This window comes from Lytechinus variegatus, chromosome 6 (genome assembly GCF_018143015.1).
Source record: "Lytechinus variegatus isolate NC3 chromosome 6, Lvar_3.0, whole genome shotgun sequence".
Lineage (NCBI taxonomy): Eukaryota > Metazoa > Echinodermata > Echinoidea > Temnopleuroida > Toxopneustidae > Lytechinus > Lytechinus variegatus.
Window position 1 is genome coordinate 26,993,077 of NC_054745.1, and position 19,085 is coordinate 27,012,161.

At 36.5% G+C, this 19,085-nt stretch overlaps 1 protein-coding gene across 1 annotated transcript; it reads left to right on the top strand.

Moving 5' to 3' along the window:
* Positions 1 to 916: 916 nt before the first annotated feature.
* LOC121417291 (glucose-6-phosphate exchanger SLC37A4-like) lies at positions 917 to 18,909 on the top strand. Its single transcript, XM_041610940.1, has 10 exons — positions 917 to 1,289; positions 3,097 to 3,300; positions 3,844 to 4,076; positions 6,942 to 7,077; positions 8,247 to 8,363; positions 9,693 to 9,863; positions 10,441 to 10,526; positions 11,807 to 11,920; positions 17,150 to 17,288; positions 18,191 to 18,909. The coding sequence occupies exons 2-10, from the start codon at positions 3,153 to 3,155 to the stop codon at positions 18,358 to 18,360; spliced, it is 1,314 nt and encodes a 437-aa protein (XP_041466874.1). The 5' UTR covers positions 917 to 1,289; positions 3,097 to 3,152; the 3' UTR covers positions 18,361 to 18,909.
* Positions 18,910 to 19,085: the final 176 nt, after the last annotated feature.

Consider the following 19,085-nt stretch of genomic DNA (forward strand, 5'->3'; position numbering starts at 1 on the left):
TGAGTCTGTCGGTGAATTATAGTTCTGTAATTATGTGGGTTTTAAGAAAATTTCAGATTAAGTATACGTAACGCTAGTTGGTTCATGTTTGATAGTAGAATAGTCCAGCTTTTGTAAGACCATGGTATCACCGAGCTTCTTTAGCTCTTGAAGATGAGATATTGTCGATTTTGCGAGCCAATGCCGCCATCGAGCGGGAAGTGGGTCATTGCCCACCCCGCCAGCCGGGCGTGGCTTCCGCTGCCGGTTGTGGCGTGGTTGAATGATAGGCAGGTGAGCGGAAACGGCAGGAACGGGGTAGGCCCTACCCACTCATTCAATGAACAAGGTTATAATATAACCTTGTTCTCAGTTATATCTCCATGTGTGACAAAATAAGGGTGGCAATGTTTGGCTTATTTTCTCTTTTTCTTTGGGGCAAATGCTTGATTTTTTTACACTGACCATTTGCATGATGTGTGACAAAATTAAGGGAGGCAATGTTTGGCTTATTTTCTCTTTTTCTTTGGGGCAAATGCTTGATTTTTTTACACTGACAGTTTCCATTAGACCTGTTAATTCATACTGCTTGGCTCTTTTTTTAAATTTGATTCTTTATATCATTTTTCCTAATTAAAAATAGAGATCAAAAAATGAAAATTTTCTTGCCATATTACTTTCCACCAATAGAGGGCGTACACAAAAATATGCCCAAAATTCAAGTTTTTGAGCGCTCTGGTCAATACAAAAATTATTCCCACATTACTAATGATAAATAAATTAAAACTGTATGAAAATTAGTAATTTTGGTCACAAAAGTGATATTTGAATGATTTTTTTAGAGTGTGTGCTCTATACAGCATTGGCATAGCCTACCATATAGTCCTACCTGTAGATTCCCCACAGGCCAGATGGTAAATGAACAAGTGGCCCTACCCGCTACCGTACGCCTAGATCTAAGCTAACGTTAGATTAGACCGAAAATTAGTCTATTTCTGTCAAGGTAAAAATACTTCTCCATAAACCCCACTTTCATTTTCTTTTTATTCTTCGGGTTGGAACCACTTGTTGGTTGGTTGGATTTGGAATTGGATTCCAACCTCTCGCCACTCGTTCAAAGAACAACTTAACGTTAGTCGTTGGTTGATGATCTCTGTTTTGTTGGTTGTTCAGCTGAACTCCGTTGGCTTCACTCACCAAATACAGAGACCGAAGTTCTAGGTGATCGGTACAGGTCAGGGGACTCAGTCAATGGCCATATGTACTTAAGATCGGATAAAACGGGGAAGTGAAGTTACGCGACAGCCGAGGTAAGTCACTTTTTGTTCCTTGGATTTTAACTTGATTTTTCCCTTTTTTTGGCAATTAATGCCAAGAGGGAATATTAATTTGCATTTCTGTCGGATTGATTTTCAAAAATGTGATTCATTAAAGACAAAAATTGAAGATCCCCGACAGGGGATTTTGCATTGTAAGTCCCCTAATGGTGGCTGCACGATAGCTAGCCGTCTGTGTACGAGGAGAAATTGATAAATAAAAAATGTTTAAAAAAAATTGAAACAGACGGCTGCTAGCTGTCTAGGTTGATGGCAGCTAAGTTAGTAATACTGGTAGTGGTAGCCATCTGTTTTGAGGAGTGTTTAACTTTTTTTTCTCTTTTTTAAATTTCTCCTCGTACAAAGATGGCTGGCCACCTTTAGGGGTTGACTCTGTCCGCCGTGAATCGAATCCCCTATTGCCAGATTAATTTTGTGGACACCAGAAATGGGTGCTCTGGATTTGCATGCGTAGTTCACATGGTTGTAATTTTTTTCTGCTTTTTCCTACAGAAAAATATTCTCAGTAAAGTTGTACTGTATGAAATTAGCTTTCTATTCATGTATATATCATAAATATTTACTCATGTTTAGAAGATATATCTCTGATCAATGGAAACCTTAGTTTCAAATGGCAAACTATAAGTGTACAGGCTATTCATTCCCAGATATAAGAAGAAGAGCTCTACTTATAACTCCTTTGTCAAATAATAATAGTACAGGACCAATACTCTAAGCCTAGGCTATTTTTTTCAATATTTTTTTCAAGGCAGGAAGTGCAGCTTAGCGAGCTTAGCTTATGTGATTGATAGCATTGTTTAATCGGATTGTCATGAGATTTGTGCCAATCGGCGTACTTGGCGAAGCAGCAAGTGTGCCAATCGGCGAACTTGGCGGACAAAGAGTTAACAAGGCAAAATTCCCCCAACAGGGCTCATCAATTGTTTTTCTTTATTTTGTAAAAATATATAAAAAGAACTGATCCAAAATAAATTCTGTTTTAGATAAAATGTACCAAAACGGGGAAAAATAAACTTAAAAGGGGGAAAAACAGTGACTTTTTTCGACTGTCGTGTAACTTCACTTCCCTGTTCTATTCCAAATTAATACACAAACATATGGCTATTGAGTCCCTGTACAGATCGAGCTACATGTAGAACTTCGGTCTAGACCTGTATTTGGTGAGTGGAGCCAACGGAGTTCAGCGGAACAGCCAACATAACAGAGACCAAAGCTTTTGGTCTAGGTTGATCAATATAACCTTGTTCACATTAGATCTACTCCCTGTGTGGCAAAATAGTATTGTTAATGTTTGGCTCATTTTGTCTTATTTTGGGGGACAAATGCTTGATTTTTTTTATACTGTCAGTGTTAGTTTCCATTGCACCATTATTTTACTTGGTTCTTAAGTAAATTGAAGTCTTTCAAATAAAAATTCTGAATCAAGAATAGAGATTGAAAAATGAAAATTTTCTTGAAATTTTACTTTCCACCAAAAGAGGGCATGCACAAAAAAAGGCCCCAAAATTTAAGTTTTTGAGCGCTCGAGTGAATTCAGCAGTGATCCCCTCACTATGAATGAAGAATAGATTGCAACTGTATGGAAATTAGTATTTTTGGTAACAAAAGTGACAGTTTACTGAATTTTTTAAATGTGTGTACGATATATATGGTTACTATTATAATGTGTTGTTCTCCAAGAGAACTTTTTTCAGTCTGGACATGATGTTATTACTATTATTATGTTTATTGCCATTATTATTACTATTATCACTCATTATGATTTCCCCCTTTCTTTCAGAACAACTCACCATTTTCATCTCCTTGAATACTTGTCTTGGAGTTTGAGGCTCAGAGATGGGGATGAATGTGTACACACAATGGCGCCTCATCAACGTTGGGACACTCTTCATTGGCTATGCTCTCTATGTCTTAAACAGAAAGAGTTTTGTCTTCCTTTTACCAGAAATAATAAAGGAAGAAGGCCTCAAAAATAATGATCTTGGTGAGTCATACTTCTTTTTTCACCCCTGTCATTTGTTTACAAACTATTTAACTTTCTTCTGAAGTCATATTTTTGCCACTTTTTCCTAATTGTTATTCTTACTCCTGCTCCTTATCCTTTTCTTCTCCTTCCTCTTCCTTTCCTTTTCCTCTTCCTCCTTTCCTTAACACCTGGTACGCCTCTTCTTAATCTTCAACCTCTTCTTTTTCCTCTTCCTCCTCTTCTTCCTCTTCTTCATACTCCTCTTCTTCCTCTTCATCTTCTTCAATGCAGCAGACCCGTAAACAATGTTATATCATCTCCCTTGGCCCTCTCTCTCTCCCTCTCTTCACATCCCTCCCTCCATATCTCCCTTCCCATTACCCCCCCCCCCTTCTTAAGGATGAAAGTTTTCGGCTTTTTAACTGATTTTATTTCTTTCAGCTTTATTTTCAACTCCAGCTTACCTCTGAGCAATAGTATGGGAGTTATTTCAATGTCAGCTTTATCATTGCTCACATCACTTCTTCTTTCATCCTCCCAATCTCCCCCTTCGATTTTCAGGTACCATTACCAGTAGTCTAACATTAGCCTACGCCATCAGTAAGTTTATCGGAGGGATTATCTCCGATCAGATCAGCCCTCGAGTAATGTTTCCAATGGGTCTCTTTGCCACCGGTGTTCTCTCGCTACAGTTCTCTGTCTCGACGTCGGTAGAAAGTTTCATCGTGATGTCGTTCCTGATGGGGCTTGCTCAGGGTGTGAGCTGGCCCGGAGTAGCCAAGGTCCTGAAACAGGTAAGAGATTTTAAGAAGATGATACTTCTTCTTCCTCCTCTATTCCTCTTCTTTCTCCTCCTCCTCTTTCTTCTTTTCTCTTTTCTTCTTCCTCCTCTTCCTCTTTCTTCTTTTTTTTCTCATATCTTTTTTCTTCTGTTTTATTTCTTTCTTTTCTATTTCTTCTTTCCTTTCCCTTCTCTTCCTTTGTCTTTTCCTCTTCCTTCCTCCTCATTTCTTCTTCCTCTCATTCTTTTCTATTTCTCTCTTTTCTTGTACCTCTTCTTTCTTGCCCTTTGTTTCTTTCTCTTTTCTGCATGTTCTCTTTGCCACTGGCATTCCCTCACTTCATTCTCTTTCTCAAGGTGGGTAGAAGTTTTATCCCAATGTCTTATTTGTGTGAGCTAGCTCGGAGTAGCCAAGGTCTTGAAACAGGTAACAGAGTTCAAGGAGATGATATTTCTTCCTCTTCTTCTTTGTCTTCTTCTTGTCTTCTCCTTATTTTTTCCTCCTCTTTATCCTCTCCTCTTCTTCCTCCTAGATCCTCTCTTCTATATCTTCTATATACACACTACCGGCGTGTTTCTACTGAGAATTGTTAAAAACGGTTTATCTTTTCCGCAATCGAAAAACTGTATCGCCCTTAAACCAACCTGTGTCTACAGAGCAAATAATCCAATTAACCCACATTCCGCATCGCGGAACACGACAATAACCACCTCCCAGAGGTGGTTACGATAGAGAAACCATATTTTGTGCGATGCGGTTTATCAATAAACAGCATCGTGTCTGTTTCTACAGGGAAGTTTCCCCGAAATCTGGATACTTAGGCGGGTAATACCATTTAACGGTTCTCCGTAGAACACGCGATATGATACTACAATGTGGTTAGAACTAGAAGATAATGCAGTATGTGACCAGCCGATCGAAAAACCTTTTTTGTGTTGGCAATCATCAGTGTGGTCAGATTTTCAGCTTAGATTTTAGGATATCACAAAGTTCAGTATATGTACTACAGGTACCAGTACTAGATCCACAACAATACAGTAACAATTTAACCTTGTTTTTGCATACTTCCTCGCGAAATCAGTGTTTACTGCAGTTACTTTCAATCAGGGTTGGCGGATTTAAATCGTGATTTAAATCACCATGATTTTTTTTTAAAAATCATTGATTTAAATCACTTCCATTGAAAAATGTACAAATCATGGACAAAGTATTTGTTCGATGCAGTTTTAATTCTTCAAGTCAACTGAAGAACTTTGAATTAACTTTATATCAACAAAAGATCAACAAAGTCTTCATATCTACCGGTACTTAAAACCAATTAAAATCAAATTAATAAAATCAGGTAATACCTTAAAAACTACAGATGTATGTTGTCAATAGGTACTCATTTTTTGTAAATTATGTCAAGTTTTTCTTCTGAAATTTTACATTCTTTGTCAGTTATTATTAGTCAATTTCTTAACACAAAGTTTTCACATAATCCAAAGACTTTACAGAGAGCAGTTTGTAAATAAAATATATAATATATAAAAGTCAATGAGAAAAGGTTTGTTGGCAGTTTTCCAGTTTTGATCCTTCGCCTACACATAATTACTTCTGTCATGTAAAATAAAAAATGATACCTGCATGTAATCAACATATTTAACATGCCTCTTATTTCAGATTGTTACATTTATCATACATTTGATGTTTTAAATAACATAATTATAAAAAAATCATATCAACATAATGTAGTACAGTCATAATTTAACTGTTGAGAAAAGCTTTCTCTTATAAACCTTTTAAGTCACTGCAGCCCATTTTATGTTCAGTGCTACAAATATTGGAAGTTTTGTATCTGCATGTAATAATGGAAAGAGCTCTATAACAACAATTTGCAAAACTCAGAATAAACATTTAACACTGCATTTAAATGTTAAGATGCAGGTACTTCAGTTACAATCATTGGCAGTTGTAAGCTGTGTCTCATTTAAAATAAAATACTTCTTTTTGTAATACATATGTTGTAATTTAAGCAGTTTTGCAGTTTTTATCCTTTAAGTTAAAAGTAAGTAGATTTTTTTTCATACTTCATGGATCAAACAGATTTTTTTGTAGAGAATATGGGAATAAAAATTGTAGATTAATGTAAAAAATCACAGTAACATAATGTAGTATAGTCACCCTTTGACTATGTTCTCCAAAACTGAGTTTTGCATAGATCTGTAGCAAGAGAAGAGCTTTTTATCAAACTAAAAAGATCCTAAACATATACAGTTGTAGTCTCTCTTTGACTATTGTAAAGCTGTGACTAATTGAAAAAAATCATTGATTTGAATTATTTCTCTTACAATATACATGAATACTAGTAATTGGCAAAGGGTTTGTTGGCAGTTTTGATAAGGGATTTTTTCTCTTGGATTTTTTTAAATATTTGAATGAAAAATCCCAGAGGGGAATTTTCTCTACTCACTGGGAATTCCCTATGGAATATTCCTTCATAGGCCTATGTATGATAGAATTAAGTTCAGATACATGATTCCTCAAATTTATTTTTAAATGTCCATTTTTACTGGATTTTAATTACAAAATATGTGGTTAAGAACAATATTAGGGGTGAAATGTATAACATCAATATTCATTGATGTCATTGTAAGAGTAAGGGGGGGGATAATTACCCTTTTTTCTAAGGAACTTTTAAACAATCAAAAAAATCTGATTTAAATTTAAAAAATCTGATTTAATAAAAAAAATCTGATTTTTTTTTATTTTTTCAAAAAAATCGCCAACCCTGCTTTCAATTAACTTTATGTAATTCTTTTGTGATCAGTAACAAGTGAAGTTCAGTTTAATTTGAAGTTAGTCTAAGTGGTATTATATTGTGTCTATATTATTTAGTGGTATTTGCCATCAGAGATTGGTCTGTGGTGGAGCCTGATATCGTCTGCTGCTAATGTCGCAGGGACTCTAGGACCCCTCGGTCTGGCTCTACTTGCAATCAACTTCGGTTGGAGAGGCGCAATGCAGTTTTGTGGTATGTAAAGGCCTGGGCCTCATCTTACAAAGAGTTATGATTGATCCAATCAATCACAACTATGGAAAGCAATGCCAACATCTATTATGCATGTTTGTTCCAAATATTTTATATGATGTATTTTCATGCATTCATAATTTTCATGAAAATGCAGTGCACTTCTCTTTTTTGTTACAAAGGACATTGTGCAAATTTTCTGTAGAAAATTTTTTGACGGATATGGTATTCCATATAGTTGAGATTTATCCGATCAATCGTACATGTAACTCTTTGTGGATGGCAAGATTCTTTTCCATTTTACATCCTCTCTGCATCCGTCAGTGCAGTGGAACCAAGCCTTGAAATTAGCAATGAGTTGCCAAGGAAAGTTCTCTGTATTCGGGCCAAATAGTAATTTGATCTTCACAAGAAAAGAAATTACAAACTTGAATAGCTTTATGTGAAAGAGTAATTCTCCTTCTTCATACCTTCAAAATTTGACATTGTAAAGTTTAATAAATGACAAGATACGATGGATTCTTCAACACCATTTTTTGTGGACTGATTGGCTGTTTCACCGAGATCGCTTGAGTGAACCTGAACTTCAATCGTTGTTTTCTTATTTTTGAAAGTGCCGGCTGAAGATCTCATGCATTGAATCAAATACTAAAGTGGGTCATTGTTTATCAACTTTGATCATTTCAAAGCTTAGGATGTGCTTTTTCAAGCTCAAAGATAATCTAAGGGTTAGGGTTTGCAATATGGTTTTACATTGGGTTTGGGATAGGGTACAGAGTTGCCAATCCTTACACAATGTTAATGAGATGTGTTCTGATGTAAATTTGGTGTTTACTTCCCGATTGCATGACTGAGCAAAAAATTTTGTTTATCTGTTTTGTCTCTGAAGAAAACATTTGGTTCAGCTGTTATTCACATTGTAATTTCTTATCTGATTAATATTCTGTAACGGTTGGCATCTCTGAGGGTATATATAGTATTAAACCTAGGGTTGAAGTTGGCATTTATAGTGGAATCTATAGCAGTGCAATTGTCACTGGAGTAAATGTCCTGGAACCAGTGTGCCAGGTTTTCTTTGGCTCAATATAATTTTAGGACACCCCCAAATGTCCACAGAATGGATAGAATTATGATCATGCTATGATGACCATAATCATTTTTGTTTTTTACAGCTGGGAGTGCTATTATTGTTGCTGCGACGGCTGGATTCATAATACGAAGCTCACCCACTGATGTCGGACTGCCATCTCTACATGCCAACGTTGAACAATCAAAGAATAATGATACAAGTAAGTGATGTAGGGTGGAGTCCCCAGATATCCGAAATATGGAAAGCGTAAGAAATCACATTATTCAGGAAGAAAACAGACAGCTCACATAGTTTCATGGAAAACATATGCCGCCAATATAATGAAAATTATAAAAGCAAAGTAAAATCCAAGGAGCACACACAAAAATTTTTTTACAATTTTGTTTTTATTGTCTGTTTTGTACATGTCACGGTATATGATTATTAAAACACAAAAACAGATATTGCATTTCATGAAACAGAAAAACTTGGTTTTTAATTCAGGGTAACCTAGCCTTGCTCTTCTTTTTTTATCAGCTATCTTAACCCTATCTAGGCCGGGGTATTTTGGGAGTTCCTATGGCCGGGGGGGGGCCTCCCAGGCCCCCCCCTAAGATCTCGGCCGTCGACCGCGCGATCGCGCCGAAAATTGGCACGTGGGTTGCCTGGGGCATAATCTACAAGATTGTATAGTAATTTATTTCATGCGAATCGCTATTAAGTGATTATGCTAATTTATGCGTAATTAGTATGCGAAATCATACTTTTCCCTCTAACTCCCTAAATAAAGCTCTAAATGTACTAATTTTTGGTATAGACACTCTTTGTGGTGTCCTTAGCAAGTGTACATGAAAAAAATTGTGATATCAAATCATTTTCTTATGTATTATATTGTTTTTGCAATTTCTTATGTATTTCTTTGTTTTTTTGACCTTTTGTTTTTCATTGTTTTTTCAATGAAATTTGTTGGGGACTCTTCTGTGATCATAAAAAGCATAAAATGAATATATTTAGACTAGAAAAACTAAAAATAATCATACATTTATGAATTTTGGTTGAAAACACAATTTGCATTGACTTTGTACACGAAATCACGTTTTTGAGCAATTTTCGGTCTGACATGCACTTACATAATGTTGCGTAATTTTGGAACCACGTACCCGGGTGACGCAAAATTGGTCTCAAAAGTTGCGCAAGACTTGAAAGTAAAAAGTCAGCGAGCGGCGCGGTCAAAAAATTTCGCACGGCGAAAATATCGCGCGATTCGTTGAGGGGGGGGCCTCCGAGGCCCCCCCCCGGCCTAGATAGGGTTAAATTAGAATCAATCTGGTCAGAGCGAGCCATAATTTTCTTATAATATTAATTTTTTTCAGCAAGGTCATCTAAATCATTAAGTATTTTTGAGAATCTTGTCAGAGCAAGCCATAATTGTTTTCATTGAATATGCTTTTAAATCCAATAAATACATCTGAATTATGAAGAATATTGGAGAATCTTGTAAAAGCAAACTATAATTTTTTTTGTTTTTTCAATATAATATCCTTTCCAGCAAAAACATCTGAATCAGCGAGTATTTTTGAGAATCTCAAGTCCATCTTAACGAGCCCAGCACTCTGGGTTATAGCTCTACTGTTTATGATCAGCAACTTTCTTGTTACTGGGATGACAGACTGGGGCCAACTCTTCCTGATACAAGAGAAAGGTCTTAGTCATACAACAGGTGAGAGATGGGGTAAGATTGGTGTAAGAGGTAAGACTGGGACCAATTCTTCTTGATACAAGAGAAAGGTCTTGGTCATACAACAGGTGAGAGATGGGGTAAGATTGTTGTAAGAGGTAAGACTGATACCAATTCTTCTTGATACAAGAGAAAGGTCTTAGTCATACAACAGGTGAGAGATGGGGTGAGATTGGTGTAAGAGGTAAGACTGGGACCAATTCTTCTTGATACAAGAGAAAGGTCTTGGTCATACAACAGGTGAGAGATGGGGTAAGATTGGTGTAAGAGGTAAGACTGATACCAATTCTTCTTGATACAAGAGAAAGGTCTTAGCCATACAACAGGTGAGAGATGGGATGAGATTAAGATTATATTCTGGTTCTTATTTAGTCATGGTAAAGTTTGAGTAATTCTTTTTTTTTAATGGGATGCTGTGTATAACAAAAAGTTAAGGATATAATAAATAAGACCGTAATTTTTGTTATGTTTGTATGGGACGCTATGTGTAGCAAAAAGGTAAGGACAAAATAAGTACATGTCAATCATTGATTTTTTTCATGTTAACTTTGCATTGCAGGAAGCTCATTTACAAGTGCATATTCCCTTGGTGCTACCGTTGGCAGTATAACATCCGGATATATTACAGATAAACTAGTAGCAAAGGTAAGCTGTGCACAAAGTTCATTGACTTGTGCATTTTCCCTAGGTGCCCCTATAGAAAGTGTGACCTCCGGATATATTACAGATAAACTATATAGTAGCAAAGGTAAGATATGCACAAAGTTCATTGACTATTGCATAATTCACTTGGTGCCACTATAGAAAGTATTAGATGTGGGGAATGTTTCACAATGATTTAAGTATGACTTAGCATCACATTTAAATGGCATGTAACATGCAATCTTATTGATCAGTATGCAGAAATTGGCGTCCTCGCATAATATTTTTTTTTTATTTGTTTTATTTTGATTTCTGCGTTCACAATACAATATCAAAAATATTTACAATGTTTGCAATATACAAAATAATCCATAATGCATACAATATAAACATAATACATAGTTAGAAAATAAATGGTGTGGGCATATACTTCACATTTTAATAATAAAAAAAGGAGCATTTACAAATGAACGCAGAAGACCACCATCGTGAGCGGTTAAGATTGTAATTGATGGCGGCCTTATAATCTGACCAATGAGGTCACGCCTTTTATACTGCACGCAACTAGGCATTTAAGTGCCACTCTAAGGGGGTGTTGCAAGAAAATATATCAATTGCAAATATTCTGTTTCAACTTTACAACTGATAGATCAACGTTAGTTGTTGCAAATCAGATTAAACTTCATGTTTCAAGGAGATTAGCAATCACTAATTTGCAATTGACTGCAAGACATATGATTGATTCAGGGACCAAAAATAGACTTGCAATCGATTGCAAGTTTCTTGCAACACCCCATAAGTCATACTTTACTTTTTGTGAATCCCCCTCCTTATACTGCAGATAAACTAGTAGCAAAGATAAGCTACAGCATACCATGTCCATTTGGAAATGACAAATGCATACTATTCATAGCAAGTTTACTATCAGCCATCAAATGGAATGATTTTATTCTCAGTGAAGGAATATATGTTTTCGACTTGCTTAAGAAATCGGTTGGTTTCGTGTGATACATGTTGTGAACCTTGATAATTCGTCGGCTTCTAGCAAGAAGGGTCTTAGGGTTACTTTAACGATTATTTTTGTTATTTCTGATATTGAAAGAGTACATCTTAGGCTATCCAATGATGCAAACAAATCTTTGAAAATTTCAAGTAAAACTCATATATCAGCACATTAAAAAGGGCAAAATTCAAAAAAGAATATTCTTTAAAAAATTTCCCTTAGTCTCTCCTTGCAGGAAGCCGGCAAATTTTGAATTATTATATTTTCTTTAAATGAACAGTATGGACGGAGGCGGAGGGGAACATCACGGTATCCATGGTTGCTTCTAATGGTTGCATTGAATCTTTTATCACTCCACGCGCTGAGAAATTACATCGCTCCAGAAACTTACCAGGTAAAGTTTTAATGACTTCAGCTCAGCTGAATACAAAGAAATTTTGTGATGATTTTGAGAGAAAGGCTTCAAAATCATGATTAATTGTAAAGCTCGATTGACACTTGCACGCATTGTGGTTCCCGCATAGTTTGCACATTGGCACGCACTATGCGAGGCAGCTTGCGGATAGATGGGTGCCAAGGCGTGAAATGCGTGCCAAAATTTTGGCATGCATTACAAATTCGTGAACTATGCGCAACCTAGTCGCACCACTGCGTAGCATCGAAATAGAAATTTTGTGGCGCAAATAATAGTAGGCACACTTCCGGGGTAGTGGCACGCAGTTCACTACAGGGCTGTGCATACTTTGCGCATAGGATAACAGAGCTGCCAAGTAGTACGATTTTTCCGTATTTCATACGGAAATCAATTTAAAATACGGCAGTACGCTTTTTCATGATAAAATACGGGAAAAAACAAATTAGAGAAGAAAAGGTATTCCGTGTGTTGCTGCCCTCTACGTTCAATGAGTTATGCTTTCATCAAGGCTTTCCGATTAGAATTTTCAATATCCTGGCGAATCAATGCGGGTGACAAGTTCCGAGCGCACGCACGTAGTTTACAAGCGCAAAGCAGCGGCTCAAATCGCGATATTTTGCGACTGGTAAATACGTCTGTAAGGATGATGACGTCATCCAAGATGGCAACTTACGCTGACTGACGGAAGGATCGAAGATGACGATGTTTCGATCATAATTTGAAACGAATTAGCCGTAACTGCGGTCTAAGGTACGATATTTCTGAATTTCATACATTTTTCCGTAAATATGGATGCAATTTCTTTTTCATAATGTGATATTTTATGTGCAAAAAACGATCGGAAAAAAACAGGTTACCGTCGAATCAATGTTAGATCTAGTGTTAGTGCTGCAGCCGAACCGCCGAACCGAACGGAAGTTCGCCGAACTTGGCACTTCCGAACCGAACCGAACTCAAAGGCCTGGTTCGGAAGTTCGGTAAAAAAAAGTATGTTTGTATGCAATGCGTGAATGCGATGACTACATAGATTTAAGTATAAAATTAATAAAATATATATTGGTTAGTGATTGTGCACAAAGAGAATTCCACTCAATATATTTTTAAAATCCACTATGATAGCTCCCATCTTGTCTTTGATTGAACTGTTATCAACTTAAGAATATTTTATTAACATAAATATATTTTTTCTTGATAAAATGAGGGGGCATTTTGAAGCTAAACTCGGTATAAAAGTGTGGTGTAATTACGTATTGCCGTAATCGATCGTGATCGTAATCGGACCTAATCATTTTGTATTTAATAAAGAAAAAGAACCAGACATAAATTCATTCCTCGTAAATGACAAAGTATGACAGTTTCGGTCTCGTGTTTGATTAATTTTTATCATTTTCAATTTTTTTATAAACATGAATAGGCCTGGGAGTAAACATCGATTGATCGAATGGTTCGATTGGCATGCCACCAATCACCAATCGACTAGCAAAATTTACACTAATCGAATGTTCGGCAGATCCCGATCGATAGGGATAACTCTAATACCCAAGTAATAAAAATAAAATGACAAGAAAACAATGATGACAGCTGTTTTTTACAGGTTTAAAAATTATGTTACAGAGGTAATGTTTCAAAAATTATCAATGATTGTATCACATTCACAGTTACATACCAACATGAAAGCGCTCCAAAAATGTTAATCCCACCCGACCTTGCCCTCATACACAAAATAAGTCATTGTGTGCGTGCACAATAATAAGTAAACACATAACCAGCTCACCTGAGCTGATTGGACCTTCGGATAGCCAATGAAACTTTGGGAAACAAAGAAGCGGAAGAAGGCATGTGGTTCCCTTATCAGGAAAGGTCATGACTTCAGAAATAAATTGACCCCTCCCCCATCTGTGTGTGTGTGTGCGTGTGAGGGAAAGAGAGAGGGAAGGATAGGGGGTGGGAGCCGGAGAATTTCTATCATGTTTCAGAACAATGCAACCTTTTTTATATCCCCCTCAACCAATGAAAACTACATTCCAACACGCGCCCGCCTTCACCAGTACTTTCTCGACTAGTCTCCAAAAATAGACCCAGTTATACATGTAGGTTCAAATGATAAAAAAATCGTTATTTTGAAAGGTATTTCAAATGAAATATTTTTTTTAATACATGTGTAGCATCGTGGGCAGTGCCACAAGTGGAGGCGGGGACATGGTGTGGGCAAGGGATGAAAATTTTCAAGTGAAATGCTCCACCTGGGCTCAGTCTCAAAGAATATACTTCATGAATGAGTTGTTTACGTCTTTGGACTCGGCGGGGCTGATTCATTTATATGCAGGGGTGTGGCACTTGGAGGGATGAATGCATAATACCAGGGTACCAGTATTAATTTAGGAAAGATTTTCATTGGAACAATAAACTGAAAGATTTAATCTCATTTCATGAAGTTTCTTTTGATATTAAAAAAATCATGGAAAAGGGGGAAAAGGGCCTCATTTATGCTAAACATGTGACTTTGATGGAGATTTCTTCATGGGGGGGGGGTCACCATAAAGTAGGACAACTATTGTGACTTAAAAGACGTGATTCCCGACGAACAATCGAATCTATCAATTATTTTTCCAGGAAATAATCGAATGGTAATAATGACAATCGTCCCAGGCCTAAACATGAATATATTTTTTCCTTATAGAATGTGGGGACATTTTAAGCTTAACTCAGTTAAAAAGTGTAGTTGAATTACGTATTGCTGTAATCGGATGTACATTTAATTGAAAAGACATAAATTAATTCCTTGTGACTGACAAAGTAATGGTAAAGTATATATATTCCACCTTCTGAAATTTCCATATTAATATAAAAGATAAATAAATAAGAGATGAAGGAATGAGGGTGAAAAAAACGAAAAAGATAAAAATTCAAACCAAATCAACGCATGTTCCGGAAATGGTTGGTAAGGAAAGTTGAAACAGGAAGTCCAAACAACCTGCTCTCGGTCGCTATTATACAGGTAAAATTCGTATTCCAAACTTGAAACGTTTTTCCATTGTCAATATTTTCTTAAAAGTGGTTTAATCTGGCCAATTACTGAGAATGAAATGATAAATTATCAGTTCCGTCTTAGTTCTGACGATCAACGCCGAGTGATTTCACAACACTAAAATACGCAGTACAGTCCCATGTACTCATTTTCGTGTTAGAAATATGTTTGAAGTCGCGTAGCGTCGATCTTTCTGGACCAAGAATGGACTGATATTTTATCTTTTTAAAGTAATTCATTGACCAGATTTTACCACTTTTCAGAAAATAGGGACTTTCTAAAACACTCATATTCTTTGGAATGTGAATTTTACCGGTATAATAACAGTTGAGTGGAGGTTGTTTGTCTACTATTTCGACATTCCCGATCAACACTTTCCAATTTGAGAAGCTGCGTTGGCAATGACATCGTAATCGATCATGATCATAGCTACATGAAATAATCGTGAAAAAATATTCTGATCTTTGTAATTCTGTTTCTGTCCTGATTCTCTCGTTATCAATATTTTTTTCTTTTGATTTTTTTTATTTTCATTTTAAAAATGAAAGTAGAAATGACTTATTTTTTGTTAATTAAAACAAAAGAAAGTTCAACAATTATCTTAACTATTCTTTTTAGAAACAAAATTTATTATTAATACATGACGGATCATGCAAGAGATTACTTGTTTGTAGGTCGGCGATCTTTATTTTTTATATGTTAAATTTAATTTGGCATTTATTGCCGAACCCCGAACCGAACCAAAGTTCGGAAAAAAATTGCCGAACCCTGCCGAACCGAACCCGAACATGCCGCCTGACTTGCAGCACTAGTTAGATCTAACGTTACTCCTAATACGTTGTCTGTACGTACGGGCCTCCAAATTCTTCAGTCTATGTATTGGTGAGTCAGCCAACGCAGTTCAGCGGAACAACCAAAATCTAGACTGAAGCTTTCGGTCTCGTGTACGTGTGCGACGGTGTGGGGCGCAAAATAATGTAAGAAGTGATCGAACTTTGCCATTATGCATGCATATTTATCTCATGGTAAAAATACAGATTTTTTGGTCAAAATACTGATTTTGGGGGATAAGAATACTGAAAATGCAAAATACAACTTGGCAGCTCTGGGCTAAGCATAGTTCACAAATTATATATGCAAAATTGTGAGTGCAGACCACTTGATCAGTGAAAGTCGTCCTTATCAACGAACGTAGAGGGTGTTCACACAAGAACGCTTGAATATTTAAATTTGCGCTAGATACGTCACAGAATAGGGTGTCAGGAATATTTGCTGAAAGCACGTCGGGACAGTGCGTGAACACTGTGTGAAGTATGCACAAACTATAAGGGGATAAGTCTTCTGACTTTGAAACAGAGGGTAGTGGGTTCGAATCCCAGCCATGGCGTAATTTCCTTCAGTAAGAAATTTATCCACATTGTGCTGCACTCGACCCAGGTGAGGTGAATGGGTACCCGGCAAGGTTAATTCCTTGAATGCATGAGCACTGAAAGGCAGCTCGAGCTAAAGCCAGGGTAATAATATTAATAACAATGCGCCTTGGAATATAATATATAATTTCTAGATAGATGGCGCTATATAAATGCCTATTATTATTATTATTATTGTTCTTTTATGCTTCGTTTCTTTCCTCTGCATCAAATCTTCTCCTTACCTCAGCATCTGGACACATAATACATGCTGATTGGCTCTTAAGAAATAATCCACATTATCATTATTGATAACAATAGTAACGAAACTAATATTATTATTTGTAAACAAATTTTGACATTACTCCTATGTGTTTACGATCGCATGCTCGATCTGTAATGAAAATCATAATTCAGAAATAATTGGAACCTGTGGGATTCGAACATGTCATCTATTGCTTGCCGGGCAACGACCCAACCAACAGGCTATTCTGGTTCACAGCTAAGCCACGATGAACTGGAATTCAAATACTATTATAATAATGTAATATTATTTTTTATCATTATTATTATTGTTATAAGTGATTACTATTTATTATTAAAAAATATCATTGTCAATACTACATGTATATTATTATCATTATTATCATCATCATTATTATTTATTATTATTATGATTATCATCATCATTATGTTTTATTATTGTTATGATTATTATCATAATTATCATTTATTTTTATTGCTGTTACTATTGGTTTGACTCTCGTTCAGGAGCTTATACTACTGGTTGGTCTATGCCTAGGTGTGGCCCAGAAGAGCTGTGTGGCATTGTTCGGCATCCTAGCCGTTGAGAACTCTCCCATTCATCTTTCTGGGACAGTGCATGCCTTCGCTGCTCTGGCTTCAAGCGGTAAGTTACAGAGCTGGCAACCAGTACGTTTTTGGCGTATTTAATCCTTTTTTGCAACCAAAATACGACAGTACTTTTTTTCTTTTGAAAATACGATTTTGCTATGTAAATATTTTTTTTCGTAATTTATTAAGAAAAATCATCTCTATATGTCGCTATTTCATAAAACTTAAACAAATTGGATCAATGTAATTTCAGGTAACTTTTTTTTTCCAATCATTTCGTTAAAACCAGGGTGAGATATACACATGTTTCAATGTTTTTTTTTCATCTGCAAGGGCAGTGCATAATTTAGCTTGCATGTAGCTTGAGCGCCGCGATGAGCATGTGCGCCACACATTTTATTATGAAATACAGTTATTTTGGGGCAAAGTACAGTTTGTTTTTTTTATCACAGAATGCACTTTTTCATTCCCAGAGGTTGGCAGGTCTGGAATTGGGACAGTGGTGTCAGGGCGGGCCTTAGATATGACCTCATGAATACATAATTAGCCCCATTGAAGTCGGTTCTAAATTTTAGAAACCAGGCCAATAATACATTGGCTTCAGTGGGGATAATCATATATTCGTGAGGTCATATCTTGGGCCCCTATGGACTGATTCCCACCAAATTTAGGTGGGGGGGGTTCATCATGCTCTACTAGAATATGGTATCAAAAAACCCTGACAAAAATGAAAATTTATGACGTCATACTTTGGTCATACATTGTCTAGGCTCTTTTTTTGTTTAAATCTGCATAAACCATGGGCTCAACTGGTGGTTTTGAAAACCACCTTTGTGAATTCGGGCCTTAGTGTTTAGTTTATCTTATCTTTATTTGTTCAAATCATGTTATTTTCAGCCTGAAGTACCCCTTTAATATATTCTTCCTCTCTCTCTCTCTCCCTCTCCCGCTCTGTAGCTGGTGGTGTATTAGCTGGGCTACCTCTGACCTACATCTCGCAGCATTATTCCTGGTCACACGCCCTCTACTGCATGGAATTGGTCTCATTTCTCAGCCTTATCACCATGCTCCTTGTACGCAGGATGAACATGAGAATCGGTTACCAGTCTCCTAACAAATCAGAGTAAATTGGAGCCTGCAAGGTCCCTCTATATGGTTACAATACCATTGTTATTCACAGATTGAAAGCCCATTTCTCAGCATTATCATCATGCTCCTTGTACGCAGGATGAACATGAGAATTGGTTACCAGTCTCCTAACAAATCAGAGTAAATTGGAGCCTGCAAGGTCCCTTTATATGGTTACAATGCCATTGTTATTCATGGAGTGAAAGCCCATTTCTCAGCATTATCATCATGCTCCTTGTACGCAGGATGAACATGAGAATTGGTTACCAGTCTCCTAAAAAAGCAGGCTGAGTTCAAACTCACAGGGTTTATACATTATTAATCATTCTTCATAGAGTGAGCTGATTTTTTAAAGCTTTTATTTAATGCTCTCAATACGCAGGAGGAACATGAGAAGTGGTCACCAGTCTCCTAAAAAAGCAGGCTGAGTTCAAACTCACAGGGTTTATACATCATTAATCATTCTTCATAGAGTGAGCTGATTTTTTAAAGCTTTTATTTAATGCTGACAATATGCAGGATGAACATGAGGATTGGTATACCAATCTCCTAAAAAAAGCAGGCTGAGTTCAAACTCACAGGGTTTATACATTATTAATCATTCTTCATAGAGTGAGCTGATTTTTTTAAGCTTTTATTTAATGCTCACAATATGCAGGAGGAACATGAGGATTGGTCACCAGTCTCCTAAAAAAAGAAGGCTGAGTTCAAACTCACAGGGTTT

What these genes read in the sequence shown, in the direction of transcription:
- LOC121417291 (XM_041610940.1), top strand. Translation starts at nt 3,153, where the DNA reads ATGGGGATGAATGTGTACACACAATGGCGCCTCATCAACGTTGGGACA. An exon ending in AGGCGCAATGCAGTTTTGTG is followed by an intron (nt 7,078 to 8,246) that starts GTATGTAAAGGC and finishes TGTTTTTTACAG; the next exon opens with CTGGGAGTGCTATTATTGTT. An exon ending in CGCTGCTCTGGCTTCAAGCG is followed by an intron (nt 17,289 to 18,190) that starts GTAAGTTACAGA and finishes CCCGCTCTGTAG; the next exon opens with CTGGTGGTGTATTAGCTGGG.